At 36.7% G+C, this 18,294-nt stretch overlaps 1 protein-coding gene across 2 annotated transcripts in view; it reads left to right on the top strand.

Annotated features, from left to right (window-relative positions):
• The window catches only part of CEP128 (centrosomal protein 128), a 458,914-nt gene that overhangs the window by 211,013 nt on the left and 229,607 nt on the right, over nt 1-18,294 (top strand). For both annotated transcript variants that reach the window (XM_017505934.2, XM_037730456.1), the window contains exons 18-19: nt 588-647; nt 13,544-13,736. In XM_017505934.2, the coding sequence (XP_017361423.1) occupies nt 588-647; nt 13,544-13,736 (253 nt within the window). The remainder of the gene's footprint in view (nt 1-587; nt 648-13,543; nt 13,737-18,294) is intronic.

Here is an 18,294-nt window from a genome sequence, read left to right as displayed (position 1 = left end):
CCCAGGAGGCGGAGGTTGCGGTGAGCCGAGATCGCGCCATTGCACTCCAGCCTGGGTAACAAGAGCGAAACTCCGTCTCCAAAAAGAAAAAAAAAAAAAAAAAAATTCCCTTTTAGAATAAAAAAAAAAAAAAAAAAAAAAATGTCCCTTTTAGTATTAAAGAAGGGTAAGTGAGAGAACGAATTGTTTCCATGTAATCACATCTAACCTTTTTTGAAATATATTATGTAGAAAAAGACTGAGGAAAAGAAACAAACAAAAATGAAGGAGACTGGCTTTAATTGAAGGTGATTGCCATATGGAACTCCATAGAATCAGCCTCCACAGATCCTAGCAACGATAGCGCTTGACAGTTGATCTTTTCATCAAAATACTATTGCTAATACATGAACTAATGACCACATACATAAAGAGTCATATAAATGAATGGTGGTTTGGAACTGATTGCATACCTGGGGCAAACTTTTGTTTTTTTAATCCTTAAATTGGGGGCCTAAAATTTTGGATGCCGTGGTGAAGAATTTCATTTATATATGTTTATGTCAGAGAAAAAATGTGTTTCTAATAGACTCTTTTCTCTTTTGTAGGTTTTTTCATCTGGTCCTGATATACATTATGACCCACATCGCTGGTTAGCAGAAAGCAAGGTAATTAATCTTTGAATCCTAAAGTTGTTGCAATATTTATGATTTTTAAGCTATCCTATTTGGTTTAGCTATTTATTTTGTCATGTAACTGAGCATATGGGGCTGTAATACTTAGTTGTAAGGAAACAGATCATTGCAGTCCATTTTCGCAACCTCCATGTTTTATATTTTAACATTTAAAAGTTAAATATATAGGCATGGAATTAGAGAATAAAGGAAAATAAAACTGTTGAAATATTAAGAACCAGATTATAGATATAGGTGAACATTGACAAAGGAACACAGAAGGAGGAAGAGCTAATTCTGTTGTTTGTGCTGGGAGAAAGGTATGATGCTGCCAGCATGTCTAGACAGTGTCTAGAAAAATGCAATATTTAAACTTGGTCTTACAAAAATATGTAGTTCTCCAGTTAGCTAGTTATGGGTAGAACAATGGCATGAAGATGAGAATTTTTTTTTTTTTTTTTTTTTGAGACGGAGTTTCGCTCTTGTTACCCAGACTGGAGTGCAATGGCGCGATCTCGGCTCACCGCAACCTCCGCCTCCTGGGTTCAGGCAATTCTCCTGCCTCAGCCTCCTGAGTAGCTGGGATTACAGGCACACGCCACCATGCCCAGCTTAATTTTTGTATTTGTAGTAGAGATGGGGTTTCACCATGTTGACCAGGATGGTCTTGATCTCTTGACCTCATGATCCACCCGCCTCGGCCTCCCAAAGTGCTGGGATTACAGGCTTGAGCCACCGCGCCCGGCCGAAGATGAGAATATTTGAGTAAAACCACATATAATCCCTGAGATTGGTGAGTGAGACATAGATGGGAGATGATAGAAAGATAAGGGTTACCTTTGAAGGCCAACTGTGCATTAGAGAAGCCTCCTAAAACAAAGCATTCTTAACAAGAAAATAAAAGTATAGTGATGGAACATTAGAATTTTATTCTACTGCTTTTCAACAGTGAACCTTTGCCTTTCTCGCTGTTTTTGATAGAAACAAATGCAAATTTATATTTATGCCGCCTGAATAAGGAATTTAGAATATACATGTTTTGCTGTCTCAGAATGTTTTGGCCAGAAACTTCGGTTGTGCATTGATATTGCATTTCTCTTTTTTCTTTTTCTCAACTTCACAATTCTGACAACAGGAGCAATGTACTTAGAATTTTCTTTCAAGTTAAAATCTTTATCATTTCTGAACAGAAAGCTTTCACTGCTGTAGTTCAGTTAAATTATGAGAGCCAGAGATGACTCTTAATCATAGCTCTTTAATTTGGGAGCTAGTGAGTAGTTTTCCCTTATCATTTAATGGGATTGAACTTCTGATCAGACCAGTTCTAAGACTGCATGAGACAACTATTCCTTCCACAGTGTAAACAGGTTGTGATAAAAAATACCACACTGACCAACTGTCTAAGGGGGAATTGAATCTATTTGCTAGAAAGATGGCTTAGGTTATTGATGGGTTGCAATACTGTAATTCCCATGAACTATGACTGAACAGCTCTATAAGTATTGAAGATAAGATCTGAAATCAGAGGACAAAAAACTATATGGAATAAGTAGAATTGCTCTTCAGATAGTCCATTCTGATGTCTTGCAGTATTAGATGGACCTCTGAGGGCATTCAGTAATTGTTTTCATAAATCTGCCAAATGAATTTGTTCTGTTAGTGTTAATTCTAGAAAACAAGGATTGGGTGGAGATTGCATCACAGCTGCATTGTTGGCACTGGTGGCATAATAAAAATCTGAAGTCCAACTAGGAGTTGGACTATACTTACAGGTACAATAGCTAATGAATGGTAATAATAAGAAACTACAGGAAGGAAGAGGATTGAGATGGTCTGTATTAGTCAGGGTTCTCTATAGGGACAGAATGAATGGAATAGATATATTTTTAAAGGGGAGTTTATTAAGTATTTCTTCACACGGTCACAGGGTCCCACAATAGGCCATCTGCAGGCCGAGGAGCAAGGAGAGCCAGTCCAAGTTACAAAACTGAAGAACTTGGAGTCCAATGTTTGAGGGGAGGAAGGATCCAGCATGGGAGAAAGATGTAGGCTGGGAGGCTCAACCAGTCTCTCTTTTTACATTTTTCCTGCCTGCTTATATTTTAGCCATGCTGGCAGCTATTATCTTCTACCCACCCAGATTAAGGGTGGGTCTGCCTTTCCCAGCGCACTGACTCAAATGTTAATCTCCTTTGGCAGCATCCTCACAGCCACACCCACCATCAATACTTTGTATCCTTCAATCTAATCAATTTGGCACTCAGTGTTCATCATCACATTGTTATTAAGGAATGCCAGGTAAGCAGTTTCCACAGATTAGGGATATGTTTTTGTAATAAGTTCTGACAAGACATTGTAAGGCCAAATTTTCTTCAGCTTAGTGGAATTTACTGAGAAACTACTATGTCTGAGATGCTGTTACATGCCGTGGGCATTAAAAATGAACAAGACATGGTCCTGGTCTTTAGGAAAGACAGACACATATGCAATCATTTCAGTATTTTAAGTCAGAGCTATAATGAGAAGTATGCACCAGCTGCCATGGAGGCGGATGTCCCTGGTCAATATTGACACCAGCCAAGTCAAGAGCAAAGAACAAGCATGCAAAGAACAAAGTTCTAGGAAAGGCTTGGTAGAGAAGCAGTTTGATGAATACAAAAAAACTGACATGATTTGGCAATCATAAAATATGAACGTATGACATAGAGAATATCAAGGGATGGAGCTCCAGGCAGAGGGGTTAGGTTCCTCCAGTAGAGCATTGTTTGTCATTTTGAGGATCCTGGATTCAGATCTACGTGGCATGGAGAATCACAAAGGAGTTTTGAACAAGAGAGTGGCATGGTTATATTTATGTTTTGGAAGCATCATTTTGGTAGTGAGGTGAAAGGAGGTAGTTTGGGGTTGGGAAGACTGGAGGCAGCAAGACCAGTTAAGAAGCTTTTGCCATATAGTGAGACAGGGTGAGAGTCTGAATTAAGAAAATTGTTGAGACATTCAAAGGAAAGGACTGATTGGAGTAATTTTGTTGACAGCATGCACATGATGAGAGATGTTATAGTCCAGGGTGATGGAGAAAGAGATTTCCAGGATTTTCTAGTTCTAGTAGAAGACTCTAGTCAGGGATTAGTATCTGAATAAATGAACATGCAAAGTCCCAGACAGGCAAATTCATAGCAGTATTGAAAGAGTTTCCACCAGAGAGATGGATAGTCAGAAACTTCTATTTGGACAGAAAGGCCCCATGAGAGGCAAGGACAAAGACAAGCATCACAGTTTTTGTTCAAGAAATGAGAAGTAGCAAAGATATTCTCATTGAGACAGTAGGGACAACATGTCACATCGAGAGCAGGCCGGCACTCTCAGATGGGACCCACAGACTAGAGAGAATCACTGTTGAGCCCACATGTTAGATTACTGTTTTGCGATAGAGAATAAAGAGAAGCTGGTGTTAGCTGTGCTTCCACGTTAGACAGGATCCTGAGTGCACTGTTGTTCATGGAACACATTTAATTCCAGGATCCAGTATTATTTATTCCCTTAAGAGGCAAAAAGGTGAATTTTTATACTTTTTTGACAGTATAAAGCTATAGTTTTTTTTTTCTTGGCCTTTGCTCCATTGTACTGAAATTCCCCATTTGCTTCTGTTTGGTTAGTCTGTAAATGTTACTAGGAAGATCTGTGCTTATCCTGTTCTTCATTACATCTTTAGCACTTATCACAATGCCTGGCTAAATGTTCATTAATTTTATTTAAAAGAGTAATTATATTAGGCATGCTGCATTTTCCCAGTGGAGGCACTTCCTCAACTTAAATATTATAGAAAAATAAGTAACAAGCAGGTGAGATTTCAGTGAATCTATTAATTCCCAAGTACTGGTTTTATTTGATCATAGCTATAAACTTGGAGATTAGATGGGTAAGAAATATACTTCCAAATTTAGGGAGAAGTATTTTTTTTTTAATATTGTCTTGTTTGATATCACCTCAAAGGGTCACACTTTTTGTAGTATAATATATTCTAGGCATTGACAACTATTTGCTTTTCCATACTGTCCAACGGACACAGCTTTAGAGATCATGTAATTTGACCGCCTCATTTTGCAGATTGAAGAAACTGAGGCCCAAGATGTTTTTAGTTTTACCTAAAAACTTAAAGCTAATTAGTTACTGAGGAGAGCTTAGATCTCAGGTCTTGGAACTCTGTTCCGTCATTTCTCTTCCTTGGTTGTGTAATCCACACTTGAGTATATGAATGTTAACTTTTTATTGACATGGATTTTTTAAAACATTGTGTGAGAAGTCTTAAACCTAGTGTATTTAATTCTTGTTGGTAGATATGGATAAATATCTAATATTTTATTCTTCTGATATAGAAAGGAGAATGTTATACTCAGTATCTTGGCTGATTTGTTGGAAATATAGATTATTTACATGGAATATTTTCAGTTAATTGAACAGAAGTATGTGTTCTGTGGATATTATTTAACTTTTTTCTTGATTATATTTATAACAGTGAAAAAGTGGAGAAAGTGTTACTGAAAAAATTACATATTTTTAGGTGGATTTGTATTTGAATTTTGCATTTCTAATTTAATTCTTGCTTTGGTGGCTGACCACATTCTAAAAAATTGCCATCCTCTTTACCTCTGGTTCTTATATAAACGTTTTATTTCAAAATTGTGTCTAGAGCTTTGGCAAAAGAAGCATCGTAATTAAAAGAGGAAAATTCTAGGTCCTAATATTATTGCTACCTTTTTAAGCTATAATCTTTTTATTTAAATTTTCTCTTGTCCTTGATTTTTAGCTTTGATTCATTTCTTAGTGGCTTCAGTATATTATTACCCTATGACTCAGTAGAGGATTCTCACAGATTAAAAAGATCATCTTGGTAGCTTTACTAGACACTTATGAATATTCCCACCTAATTGCAAGCTATCAATATGAAGGTTAAGAAAACGCCATAATCTGGGTGCAGTGGCTCATGTCAGTAATCCCTGCACTTTGGGAGGCTGAGGTGGGCAGATCACCTGAGGTCTGGAGTTTGAGACCAGCCTGACCAACATGATGAAACTCCATCTCAACTGAAAATACAAAAATTAGCCTGGCTTAGTAGTGGGAACCTGTAATCCCAGCTACTTGGGAGGCTGAGCAGGCCACTCACTTGAACCAGGGAGACAAAGGTTGTAGTGAGCCAAGATCATGCTATTGTACTTCATTCAGCCTGGGCGGCAAAGCGAGAAAAGGTCTAAAAAAAAAAAAAAAAAAAGGCTGTATTTACAAATTCATTCTCTATCTTGGTTTTTTAAGCAATACTTGCTGATGTAGTTAAATAAATGAACCTATTATGTAATCTGTAAAATACTCCTGTGAGTGGTTCGTAGAGTGGTTTTTGCTCTGATTAATAGCCTTGTCACCTAATTATTATTTGGAATTGATAAAGTTATTTCTATATTGTGTTCCAAGCTGCTTCCTCAAGATACTTAATGAAGATGCTGGGTATTTATCCAACAAACACAAATTCTCATAATTGATTGTGGATTGATTAAATTTCCATAAGTTGCTATTTTGTAGAATTAATAATATATTCTGCATACATAAAAAGTGTCTAACTATAGCCTATTAGTTGCAGAATTAATAATATATTCTGTAATTCATAAAAAGTAACTATAGCCTATTTTTAATTTTGTTTGACAATGGAATAAAGGCTTCATAGGAGTAGACTGAAGCCATAGGTCATATTATATTAATCTGTTCCAGCTGCCGTAACGAAATACCACACAATGAATGGCTTAATCAGTCATTTATTTTCTCACAGTTCTGGAGGCTGGAAGTTCAAGATGAATGTTCCAGGTTTGGTTTCTGGCAAGACCTCCCTTCCTGGCTCATAAATAGCCAACTTGTTTTGTTTGCTCATGTGACCTTTCTTCTGTGAGACTAGAAGAGAAAGAGTTCTGCTATCTCTTCTTCTTGTAAGGACAGGATCCCTATCAGATGGAGTCCACTCTTACGACCTCATCTAACCTTAATTATCTCCCTAAAGGCCAAATACAGTCTCCAAATACAGTCAAACTTGGGGTTAGAATTTCAACATATGAAGTTTGAGGGGACAGAATTCAATCCATAGCACATATAAAACCTGACTAATCCCTTGTTAGGGATTTTTGTTGTTGTTTTGTTTTTCCCCAGAACCATTAGTATTCCTGTTGGGACAAAACAGGCTGATTGCTTCTCCATTACCATCTCTTAGCAGTAGCAGTGACCATAGGTAGTAAACAAAGGTGGAAGACTGAGGTGGAGTAAGTGGAAAAGCATTGGGGAAAAGAAAATGTGAAGCGATTTTTAAAAATTTTCAATTAAATCACTGGTTAAGAAAAGATTACTGGAGGATTGTGCTGAGACCCATTTTATTTGGACCACATAGGTTATTAAAAATTGAATTGGTAGTAAACATATGAAAAATGAGACAATTGCGTAAATACAGTATGGAATTTTTATGATCGTTTCTCGGCCTTTCGGCTAAGATCAAGTGTGGAATTTTTATGTGGGAAACATCAAAAGATCTGATAAAAGTAGAGTTTTATTCTCATGTGGCAGAAAACAGTTGGAGATGAGAAAAACCATGGACCTGACCAGGTAGTCCTCTGCATTCTTGACATTCTTTGACATAGTCCCCTGCATTCTTTATTGATTTCCAACATGGGGGAGAAGTGTTGTATTTTATCAGTATGCTTGCCCTGTTACTTTTCTTAGAGTAGGTTTAAGAGAAACAGACACATTTCCATGATATTTTCTATTCACTTCTTTTATTGATGTTTTCCACCTTGCACTTGTACTATTCACATTTGCCATCTGTGATGCATACCAGCCAGATTAAATCCTACTATGTTGTCTAGTAGTGACTTGTTCCTAGAACAGGTGGTCTTCCTATTGATAGGTGGTTGAAAAATGTCTTCTTTTTTAACTTGTCTCACAAGGCCTCTTGTAGAGTCTGTGGTCAACTGTAAACCTCATATCTTTTATCAGTCCATGTTCATTTTGCTATTTTTAAAAATATATTTCTTCATGTTTCTTTTTTAAATTTTATCCTGTGCTTATGTATTGCTTTCGTTTGCCGAAGTTGCTTACTTTTTATCTGTTAAAAGTCGATATTTTGATATAGGCATACAATGCGTAATGATCACATCAGGGTAAATGGGCTCTCTCTCACCTGAAGCACTTACTTCTTACCATGTGTTGCAAACAGTCCAATTATATTCTTTTAATTATTTAAAAATGCATGATAAATTATTGTTTATGTAATAACCTTGTTGTGCTATGAAATACTAGATATTACTCACTCTAACTATGTGTTTGTACCCATTAACCATAAGCACTGCCTCCCTCTCCCACCACCCTTCCCAGTCTTTGGTAACCATCATTCTACTTTCTATCTCAATGAGTTCAATTGTTTTAACCTTTAGTTCCCAGAAATGAGTGAGACATGTGATGTTTGTCTTTCTTTGCCTGGCTTATTTCACTTCACATAGTGTCTCAAGTTCCATGAACATTGTTGCAAATGATGGGATTTCACTGCTTTTCATGGCTGAGTAGTACTGCATTGTGCATATCCACCATGTTTTCTTTACCCATTTGTCTGTTGATGGATAGTTAAGTTGCTTCCAAATCTTGGCCATTGTGATTAGTGCCACAACAAATGTGGGAGTGCAGACATCTCTTTGCTATCCTGATTTCCTTTCTTTTGGATATATACGTAGCAGTGGGAATTGCTGCATCCTATGGTAGCTCTAGTTTTAGTTTTTTGAGGAACCTCCATGCTGTTCTCTGTAGCCCTTGGATTACCAAGCAGAGTCTTTTTTTTCTCTTCCCGACTTTCCCCCAAAACAAATGCAGTGTTTCTCTCAGTGTTGAGCTGCCTGGAGCTGGAGGAGGTTTGAAACAAGTATCTCTGTGTCCGCAACCACTGGGACTGTGCTGGGTCAGAGCTGAAACCAGCACAGTATTGAGTCTCTCCCAAGGCTCATGGCAGCTGTTTGCTGACTACGCCTGATGTTTATTCAAGGCTCAAGGGCTCTTTAGTCAGCAAATGGTCCATCCAGCCAGGCTTGTGTGTTTCCCTTCTGGGTGACATGTTTCTTTCTGGCCTAGGGTAAGTTTAGAAATGCTGTCTGGGAGCTAGGGCATGGAGTCAGGAACTTCAGGAGTCTACTTGGTGCTTTATTTTGCTGTGACTTGAGTTGGTACCCATGTTGCAAGACAGTCTTTTTTACTCTTTCCTCATTTTTGGTCAAGCAGAAGGTGTATCTCTTTGTGACCACCGTGGCTGAGAGTGCACAGGGTTATACCTAAAGCCTGTCCCACAGTTTTGTAAGTTAGAAACTTGGCCATTGTGGGTTATATGTCTTGAGCATTACCGATTCGTTTCGCTACTTTAACCATAACATGTGAGGAACTATCATATCTCAAAAATGTGCACTTTGGTTCTTCCCTTTGCATTCTCACTTGCTTGGGGTATTACAACGATCTCTTGATTTCCAGCCTTCAGTGTTTCCTTCTCTACATAGAAAACATTTTCTAAAGAACAGCCCAATTTGCTGCCTTGATTGTCATAGGGGGATGGTGGTATACCGTCTCATATTTTTCCTGTATTCTTCCATAATGTTTCAGTAGAAAGTGATAATAGAAAGTACTTATTTTATCTGGCAAAGAGTTAACCCTGTTTCCTGATTTTCTGTCTTATGGAAGCTTTTTATTGTTTTGTATTTGCATGGATGTTTCAAAGGGAATATTGAGAAGTAAAGTATCCTTTGTTAAAGTTCTGCAATCATAATTGGAAGTACATAGCCCAGTTTAATTTGGGCATTTCCTGTGTTTAGCCAATGACATCCAGACAAGACAGAGACCTAGAGATTGCATAGCAGGTACTAAAGCCAGGTCTCATTTATTCATAAAGGTGTAATTTTAGCTTTGTTTTTCTGTCTTGACTTACTCTCTACCCTTCCTTTTTTTGTTTAAATAACAGTTTAATTGAGGTATAATTCATATATCATACAATTCATCCATTTAGAATGCACCATTTAGTGCTTCTTAGTATGTCTACAGAATTGGACAGTCATTACTACACTGGATTTTACAGCACTTTCATCACCTCAAGTAGAAAATCAGGACCCCTTAGCTATTACCTAAAAATCCAACCACCAGTTCTAGTCCACCACTAATGGACTAGAACTTCTAGTCCATTGCCGAGCCAAGGTCACAATGATTTATGCCTGTGTTTTCTTTTGATAATCTTATAGTTTCAACTCTTAACATTTAGGTCTGTGATCCTTTTTGGGTTAGTTTTTATATATGGTATGATGCAGGGGTATAAATGAATTCTTTTACATTTGTGTATTTAGCTGTCCTAGCACCATTTGTAAGACTATTCTTTCCTACATTAAATTGTTTTGGCACTGTGGTTGAAAATCAATTGACATTTATATATGAGTTTATTTCTAGACTTCCATTCTGTTTCATCAATCTGTATATCTGTCCTTTTGCCAATACCACACCATCTTGATTACTGTAGCTTTATAATAAGCTTTGGAATGGGTAAGCCTGAATCCTCCAACTATGCTCTTTTCCAGTATCTTTTTTGGGCTATTTTTATTCCCTTGCCTGTCCATATGAAACATAAGATCAACTCATCAATTTCTTTAAAGACTCCAGATGGGATTCTGAAAGGGATCCCGATAGCAATACATGTGAGGTGTATTGCTATCTTAATAATATTCTCTTTCGATCCATGTACATAGGATATCTTCCCACTTAGTCTTCAGTTTTATAAAAAGCATTTTGTAGTTTTTAAAGTTTTGCAGTTTTATGTTTGTAACTAAATATTTTATTTTTTTGGTGCTATTGTAAATATGATTATCTTATTAATGTTATTTTTGGCTTACTCATTACAAATATTAACATATAGAAATATAATTAATTTTTAATTAAAATAATTAAAACATATAATTAATTTTTATTTCCTTTTATTTTTTTGTATAATTGCCTTTTCTTAACCCTTGATAGAAGTGGTGAGAGCTGATATCCTTTTCTTGTTTCTGATCTTAGAGCAAAAGCATTCAGACTTTTACTGTTAAGTATGATAATGGCTGTGGGTTTTCCGTAGATATTTTAAAAATCATATTAAGCAGTTTTTTCTAGTTGTAGTTATTTGAGTGTCTTTATTATGAAGGAATGTTTAATATTATTATATGCTTTTTCTGTATTTGTTGATATAATCATATGGCATTTGTCCCTAATTCTATTAATATGGTATAGTACATTAATGATTTTCCTATCTTAAACCTTGCATTCTTGGGATAACTTCCACTCGATCATTGTATTAGTTTGTTCTCATGCTGCTGTAAGGAACTACTTGAGACTGGGTAGCTTATAAAGAAAAGAGGTTTTATTGACTCACAGTTCTATAGGCTATGCAGGAGGCTTGCCTGGGGAGGCCTCAGGAAACTTACAATCCTGGGGGAAGGGTGAATGGGAAGCAGGCACATCTTATCTTCACATGGAGGCAAGAGAGAGAGAGAGAGAGCAAAGGGGGTTTGCTACACACATTTAAACCACCAGATGTCCTGAAAACTCACTCACAATCATGAGAACAGCAAGGGGGAAACTACCCCCATGATCCAGTCACTTCCTACTGGGTCCCTCCCCTGACATTGGAAATTACAATTCAGCATGATATTTCGGTGGAGACACAGAGCCAAACCATATCAATCATGATGTTCTCTTTATAGGTTGCTGAATTCTGTTTGCTAGTATTTTGTCAAGGATTTTAAAAGATCTGTATTCATCAGGCATATTCATAAGTACAGCTTTATTATAAGTGGTCTAGAGAAACAGTAGTTGGGACTCCAGTATTCTCAGCCTGCTGTGCCTGGGGTAGAGTAACAATCCTATCAGACATTGCAGGAGCAAGGGATTCTCAACATCTTGCTCCACTTGCTGAGAATTTAGCCTCTACAAATCAGAGCTGCAAGCCTGAAAAATCCTGATCTGCCCATCCAGCATGCTATCATGTACCTTGACTGTGAACTGGAGAAAGAGAAAACCCTGTTTTCTTGGCAGAGTTTTTCTGGAATGAGGAGTGGAGCTTTTGTCATACTGAGGGTAGGAAGGAGGGAGTCAGTTATGTCTCAAATGCGACTTTAATGAGGTTAAATAGAGTTTATTGAATAAATGTTTGTTCATTTGCTGTATGGCCATAGGACGATATTTAGAAATGTTAATTTTTAAAAAATTATTTTTAGCACTTACAGCTATTTCACTAGGGACCAGTTCCACAGAACTCTATATACCATCATTCCAGAAGAGGAACTGTTATGATGGCCCCCTTTTGTTTCTGATGAGAGTTTATGTTAATGATTACGATACACGTTTTATGTTCAAAGGCATGATTTTCCTTAAGACAGTATATTTCACATAAAATACATTGCTTGCGTTTCAGTGATTTTTGATCTATGTCACAGACGCACTATATGTTAGACAGGCCTTCTGACCAAAGGGGCTGTATTTCTTCTTTGCTGCTGGGTGTTTGAAAGTTGACGTATGGGTGGAGCCCTAGTATATGGTCCATACCCCAGTTGTACTTAATCATAGGCTAAGCTATTTGGCCACAGCCTCTTCCAATAGATTATGGATTGTCCTAAGAAGCTCCTAGACTTCTAGAGGCCTAAAAACTTCCTGCTTATGGATGAGTGCTACTCAGAAAAACTATCCCTTAACCAAAGTTTTCCATCTCGTCTCCTGCTTCTCTCATTTTGCTTCTTATTGGGATAAAGACTGTCTAGATTGTTTAAAATTAACTAGAAATTGGAGGATAGCCTGACTTAGGAACGTCCTGAGACTTGACTGAAATCCTGCTGTACTGAAGGTGAAAGAAATACTTATTTTCCCATTCTTGTTCTAAATATCTGAATACTAAAGGTAGGTGAGGGCTGGGTGTGGTCACTCACGCCAGTAATCCCCGCACTTTGGAAGGCTGAGATGGGTGGATTTCTTGAGCTTAGGAGTTTGAGACCAGCCTGGGCAACATGGCAAAACCCCAGCTCTACAAAGAATACAAAAAACAGCCAGACATGGTGGTGGGCACCTGTAATTCCAGCTACTGAGGAGGCTGATCAGGAGGATTGCTTGAGCCCAGGAGATCAAGGCTACAGTGAGCCAAAATCCTGCCACTGAGCTCCATCCTGGGCAACAAAAAAAAAAAAAAAAAAAAAAAAAAAAAAAAAAAAAAAAAAAAAAAAAAAAGAGAGAGAGATAAAGAAAAAGATAGGTGAGATTAGAGTCTGTGAAGAAGAGTTGCCCGAATTCACTTTCCTTGTGTCTTAGAAGCATAAACGTTAACTCTGTATCTTCTAGTCCATAAGGAATCTCTCCTCCTACCTAATTAGCTAGATCAATGGGAAAAAGCATTTTCAGAAGTCATGCTAGGAATTTTATTTTTTAGAAGATTTTCTGAATTAATACTTCTTTTATAAAAACTCTGTAGTTATATTCTGGGATGTATTTGATTTTTAAATTCCTATACTAGACTGCCCTATGTATCAAATCAGATGATTATCTATAATATTATTGAAGGTTTAATAGGCCAAATTTGGTCTTTCTAAAGATGACACCAAATATTTTATAAAAATCTATGAATATTATGGCTTAATTTCTGAACCAACTTTTAATTGATATAAACCATTATGCAACTTAAACATGAGTATTTTAAAATTTTGCAAAAATTTGGTAATTATTTGTTCAGATTATCGTGATGTTACTCATTTTTTTCCTCATGTTTTGAAATGCTACTCTTTTCTGGATTTCTTTAACCATTAGATATAAATGTCATTTTTTAGACTAAACTTCAGTGGCTCTGTGAGGAACTGAAAGAAAGAGAAAACAGAGAGAAAAATCTGCGACAACAGCTGACGCTCTGCAGACAACAACTCAGGAATTTGACCGAAAACAAGGAATCCGAGCTGCAGTGTCTGTTTCAACAGATAGAAAGGCAGGAGCAGCTTCTGGATGAAATACATCGGGAGAAGAGAGGTGTGTTAGTTGTTCTTTCATTTTTCTTTGTTTGTGTCTGTGGAATTCTAATCCTAGGATTGGAGAAAACCTACTTCCACTGCATCCAGTTTGGACTGTGTCCAAGCACATCTCTTTTTCTTATCTTTGTCTTCTTATCTTTGTTCATTTCTGGGACTAGAAGAGAAAACTCTTCAGCCACAGCATTCCTCCTGAGTATATGATGCTTGCATTTACTGGCTGTGTGCAGGAATTAATTGATAAGACATACTGCTTCTGTCCTAGTAAAATGCTGAAGTTTACATTTACTTCAGTAAAATACTCCTTAGATCATTCAATAAATATTTTGTGCCTATTTTCAAGTATGCCCTATTCTAGGTACAGAGAATATATCAGTGAATAAAGCAGGAAAAAAACAAAACAAACCTCCCTCCTCTTATTTAGCTTATGGGGTGGAGACATAAAACAAATGTTAGAAACAAGTAAATTTATAATATATTAGAAGGTTGTAATCACGATGGTCGAAACAGTAGAGTAAGGGAGGGAGAGTTTGGGAAAACGAAAACAGGGCTTAATGTGTAGGCAGAATCTAACTTTAAAATTGGGCATGAGACTTGGAGAACTACTTTCATTTCTGTTATACTGGGGATGCTTCATTATGGGAAGAAGTAGAAAACAATTCTGTGTGTATCTTTTGTTGTGTTGGCCTTAGCCTATTGCTTTATTGGTGAATATTATTTAAGAACTGAGGCTTAATAGTGTGTCTCATTAAGAAAATCTAAATATTAACATTTAGGAAGTCTTTCTAAAACATATTTTTTTGGTTTTCCTTTTAGTAACCTGAATTATTTTCTCCACATGTACTACTTAGAAATTGTTCTTGTACTGTAGTGATTTTCAAGTTTTTAGTATCAGGACCCCTTTGCTTTCAAGTTTTTGAGGCCCCAAAGAGCTTTTATTAATGTGCATTATCTGTATCAATATTTACCGTATTAAAAATTAAAACTGAGAATTTAAAAATATTCATTACATGTTAAGATAAAAATTAATGAAAATTAATTATTTTCCAAGTCAAAAAACAGAAGAGTGGTAATATATTGCACTTTTGCCAAAAATTTTAATTTCAAAGCCAATATTTTTTAAATTGTTGGCTGAAAAGAAGACAAGTCACATTCTCAGATTTGCTTCTGCATTTAATCTGTTGTTATAATACATGCCACTTAAGCTCTGGAGAAACTTTATTTACATTTATGAGAAATTATGTTTTAAAAAGGCAAATAATTAAGGCTGAAGCAGACGAATCACCTGAGGTTGGGAGTTTGAGACCAGCCTGGCCAATAAGGTGAGACCTCATCCCTACTAAATATACAAAAACTTAGCAAGATGTGGTGGCAGGTGCCCGTAATCCCAGCTACTCAGGAGACTGAGGCAGAAGAATAGCTTGAACCTTGGAGGCGGAGGTTTCAGTGAGCTGAAATCACGCCACAGCACTCCAGCCTGGGAGAAACAGAGTGAGACTTCCTCTTAAAAAAAAAAGTGCAAATCATTAATTCAGAGGCTGAGGCAGAAGAATAGCTTAAGAATAGGAGTTTGGGTAGACTCAGCATGGTGGCTCATGCGTGTAAACCTAGCACTTTGGGAGGCCAAGGCAGGTAGATCACGAGATCAGGAGTTCGAGACCGATCTGGCCAAGGTGGTGAAACACTGTCTTTATTAAAAATACAAAAATTAGCCAGGTGTGGGGACAGGCATCTGTAATTCCAGATACTCAGGAGGCTGAGGGAGGAGAATTGCTTGAATCTGGGAGGTGGAGGTTGCAGTGAGCCAAGACTGCGCCACTGCATTCTATCCTGGGTGACAGAGTGAGACTCAAAAAACAAAAACAAAACAAAACAAAACGGAGTTTGCAGTTTAAGGCACCAGTGTGCTATGATTGTGCCTGTGAAAATTCACAGCACTCCAGCCTCAATATCTCAGCAAGACACCCTCTCAAAAAAAAGGGCAAATAATATCTTAGTGTTTTTATTTAAGGGCCTTGAATGGTTCCCAGAATGCTTTAGAAGGTAAGACTATAATGTTCATAATTTCTCAAGGTGATTGCTTTTATATCTATTTTTTTAATTTAATGTTAACTTTTTCTCACTTTTTATCCATAGAGTATTTTAATTCCTTTTACAATTTCGAATCAGCTTGTCAGTTTTTTAGAAAGAACATAGTGGTGTTTTGATAGGATGCTGTGAGATGTATACATTTATTTGAGGTGAAAGAACACTTAGTAATGAGTCTTCTAATCCATGAACCTGGATCTATCCATTTATTTAGGTAGTCTTTACTTTTCTCATAAATATTTTGTAGTTTTTATAAGGTTTATTGCTGAGGTAAAATGAGGAAACTGAGGCAAGTATAAGAAAATGGGAACCTAATTTATTCAGCTCCCAGGCTAGGTTCTGTGGTCCAAGAAGGGGCCAAAGAAGTCGTGCACAGCTGTTCAGGGCCTGGGGTTTTATGGAGAGGGAGGGCAATTGATTGGCTATTGGGGAAACAAAGCAAAGGCAATTCTATTGGCTGTTGAGAAGTAGGAAGTACATGGAGCTAGTTGCCATTGGTAGGTGGGCGGGACCTTGGGTAAGTGGGCCTTGAGTGGCTAGTGGGGAAACAAAGTGAAGGCAATTCTATTGGCTGTTGAGAAGCAGGAAGTACATGGAGCTAGTTGACGTTGGTAGGCAGGCGGGACCTTGGGTAAGTGGGCTGGCCGGGGGGGGGCGTACGGGCAGGTTGGGGCTTCTTTAAAAATTTTTCAGCAGGGTTTTTCAACAGCGGCTGGGGGTTGTATGCATAGTTTAGTGCTAAGTGTAGGCTTGGGTATGGTATGCAGAGGCGGGTGCGGGGAAGCCATGTGGCAAGGCCAGATAACAAGCTTGGGTGATGACGTAGTTATCAAGCGTGGAGAGTGATGGACGCGTCCGTTTCACTCTCAGCGAGGCAACCGGCCTTACAGTTTTCAGCAAACAGCACTCTCTTTAAAGATTTTTTTTTATTTTTGTGATTTCTAATGCTATAATAATGACATTTTAAAGTTCTAAATTTTAGCATTTATTTTTGGTACGTAGGAATATAATTGATTTTTTGGTGTATTAACCAACTGTTTTTGCAACATTTCTAAGACCGTTTATTAGTTCTAGCAGCTTTTTGTTGGTGATGGTGGTGGTTCCTTAGCATTTAGTACTTTATTCAAACATGATCACGTTATCTGTAAATGAAGACATTTTTGCTTCTCCCTTTTTTCTTGTTTCTTGGCTTAAGTGGTTGAGACCTCCAGTAAATATTAAACTGACCTTTCACTCCTGGGATAAACTCTGCTTTGTCATAATGTATTTTCTCACTTACATGTGCCTGGATTTGGTTTATTAATTGTTTGTTAAGAATCTTTGCATCTCTGTTCATAAGGAATGTTGGTCTGTAGCTTTTTATCGTGTCTTTATCTGACTTACATGTTATTCTACAAGTCACCTCATCAAATAAGCTAATTTGATCTTTTCCTTTTACATTTTGGGAGCATTTGAGTAAAGTTTCTTTTAAAATATGTGGTAGAATTTGTCAATGAAGCCACCTGGGTTGGTGGTTTTCATTTGGGGAAGATTTTTAATTTCAAATTCAAATTCTTTAATAAATATAGGGCCATTCAGAATTTCTAGTTTTTCTTGAGCCAATTTTATGAATGTGTGCTTTTCAGGGTATTTTGTCAATTTAATCTAAGTTATTGAATTTATTTTCATAAAATTTTTCATAATATCCCCCTTTTTAATCCTTTTAATTTTTGAAGACCTGTATTGATGCTTTCTATTGTATTCCTATTATTGGTAATTTGTTTTTTCTCTTCTGTTTTTTGTCTTACTGAGGGCTTTATTAGTATTTTCAAAGAAACAACTTTCAGATTTTTAATATTTTTGTTTGTCTTTTATTTGTCTCTGCTGTTATTTGTGTTTCTTTCCTTTTACTTGCTTTGTATATCATTTACTCTTTTTCTTGCTTCTTAAGTTGGAGTCTTTATTTTACCTTTCTTTCCTAAATAGGCATTTAAAGTCATACATTTTTATTTTAGTAATACGCTAGGTCCATTCCACAAATTTTGCTATGTTATGTTTTTATTATTACTTAATATGAATTCAAAAATATTTCTCTTGTGATTTGTTCTTTGACCCATGGGGGTGTGTGTGTGTGTGTGTGTGTGTGTGTGTGTACTGCTTAATTTCCAAATATGCAGAGCGTTTTCTAGATATATTTTATGATGGGTTTGTAACCTAATGTCCTTGTAGTCATAGAATGTTCTCTCCATGATTTTGATTCTTTGAAATTTACTAAGACTCGTTTATGGCCCCAAATCTGTTCTATCTATGAATTTTACATATGCATTTGAAAAATAAACTACGTCCTGCATTTATTATGAAATGTTTTATAAAGGTCATATGCCAAATTGTTTCACTATGAATTTTTTCATTAACATTTAAATATCACTATCACTTTTTGGTTATTTTCTTTTTTTTCTTTTTCTTTTCTTTTCTTTTCTTTCTTTCTTTTT

The sequence above is a fragment of the Cebus imitator genome, unplaced genomic scaffold, assembly GCF_001604975.1.
Source record: "Cebus imitator isolate Cc_AM_T3 unplaced genomic scaffold, Cebus_imitator-1.0 Scaffold345, whole genome shotgun sequence".
NCBI classification, from domain to species: Eukaryota; Metazoa; Chordata; class Mammalia; order Primates; family Cebidae; genus Cebus; species Cebus imitator.
Note: the sequence above shows the minus strand (reverse complement) of the source record. Positions and strands in the feature narration are given on the sequence as shown.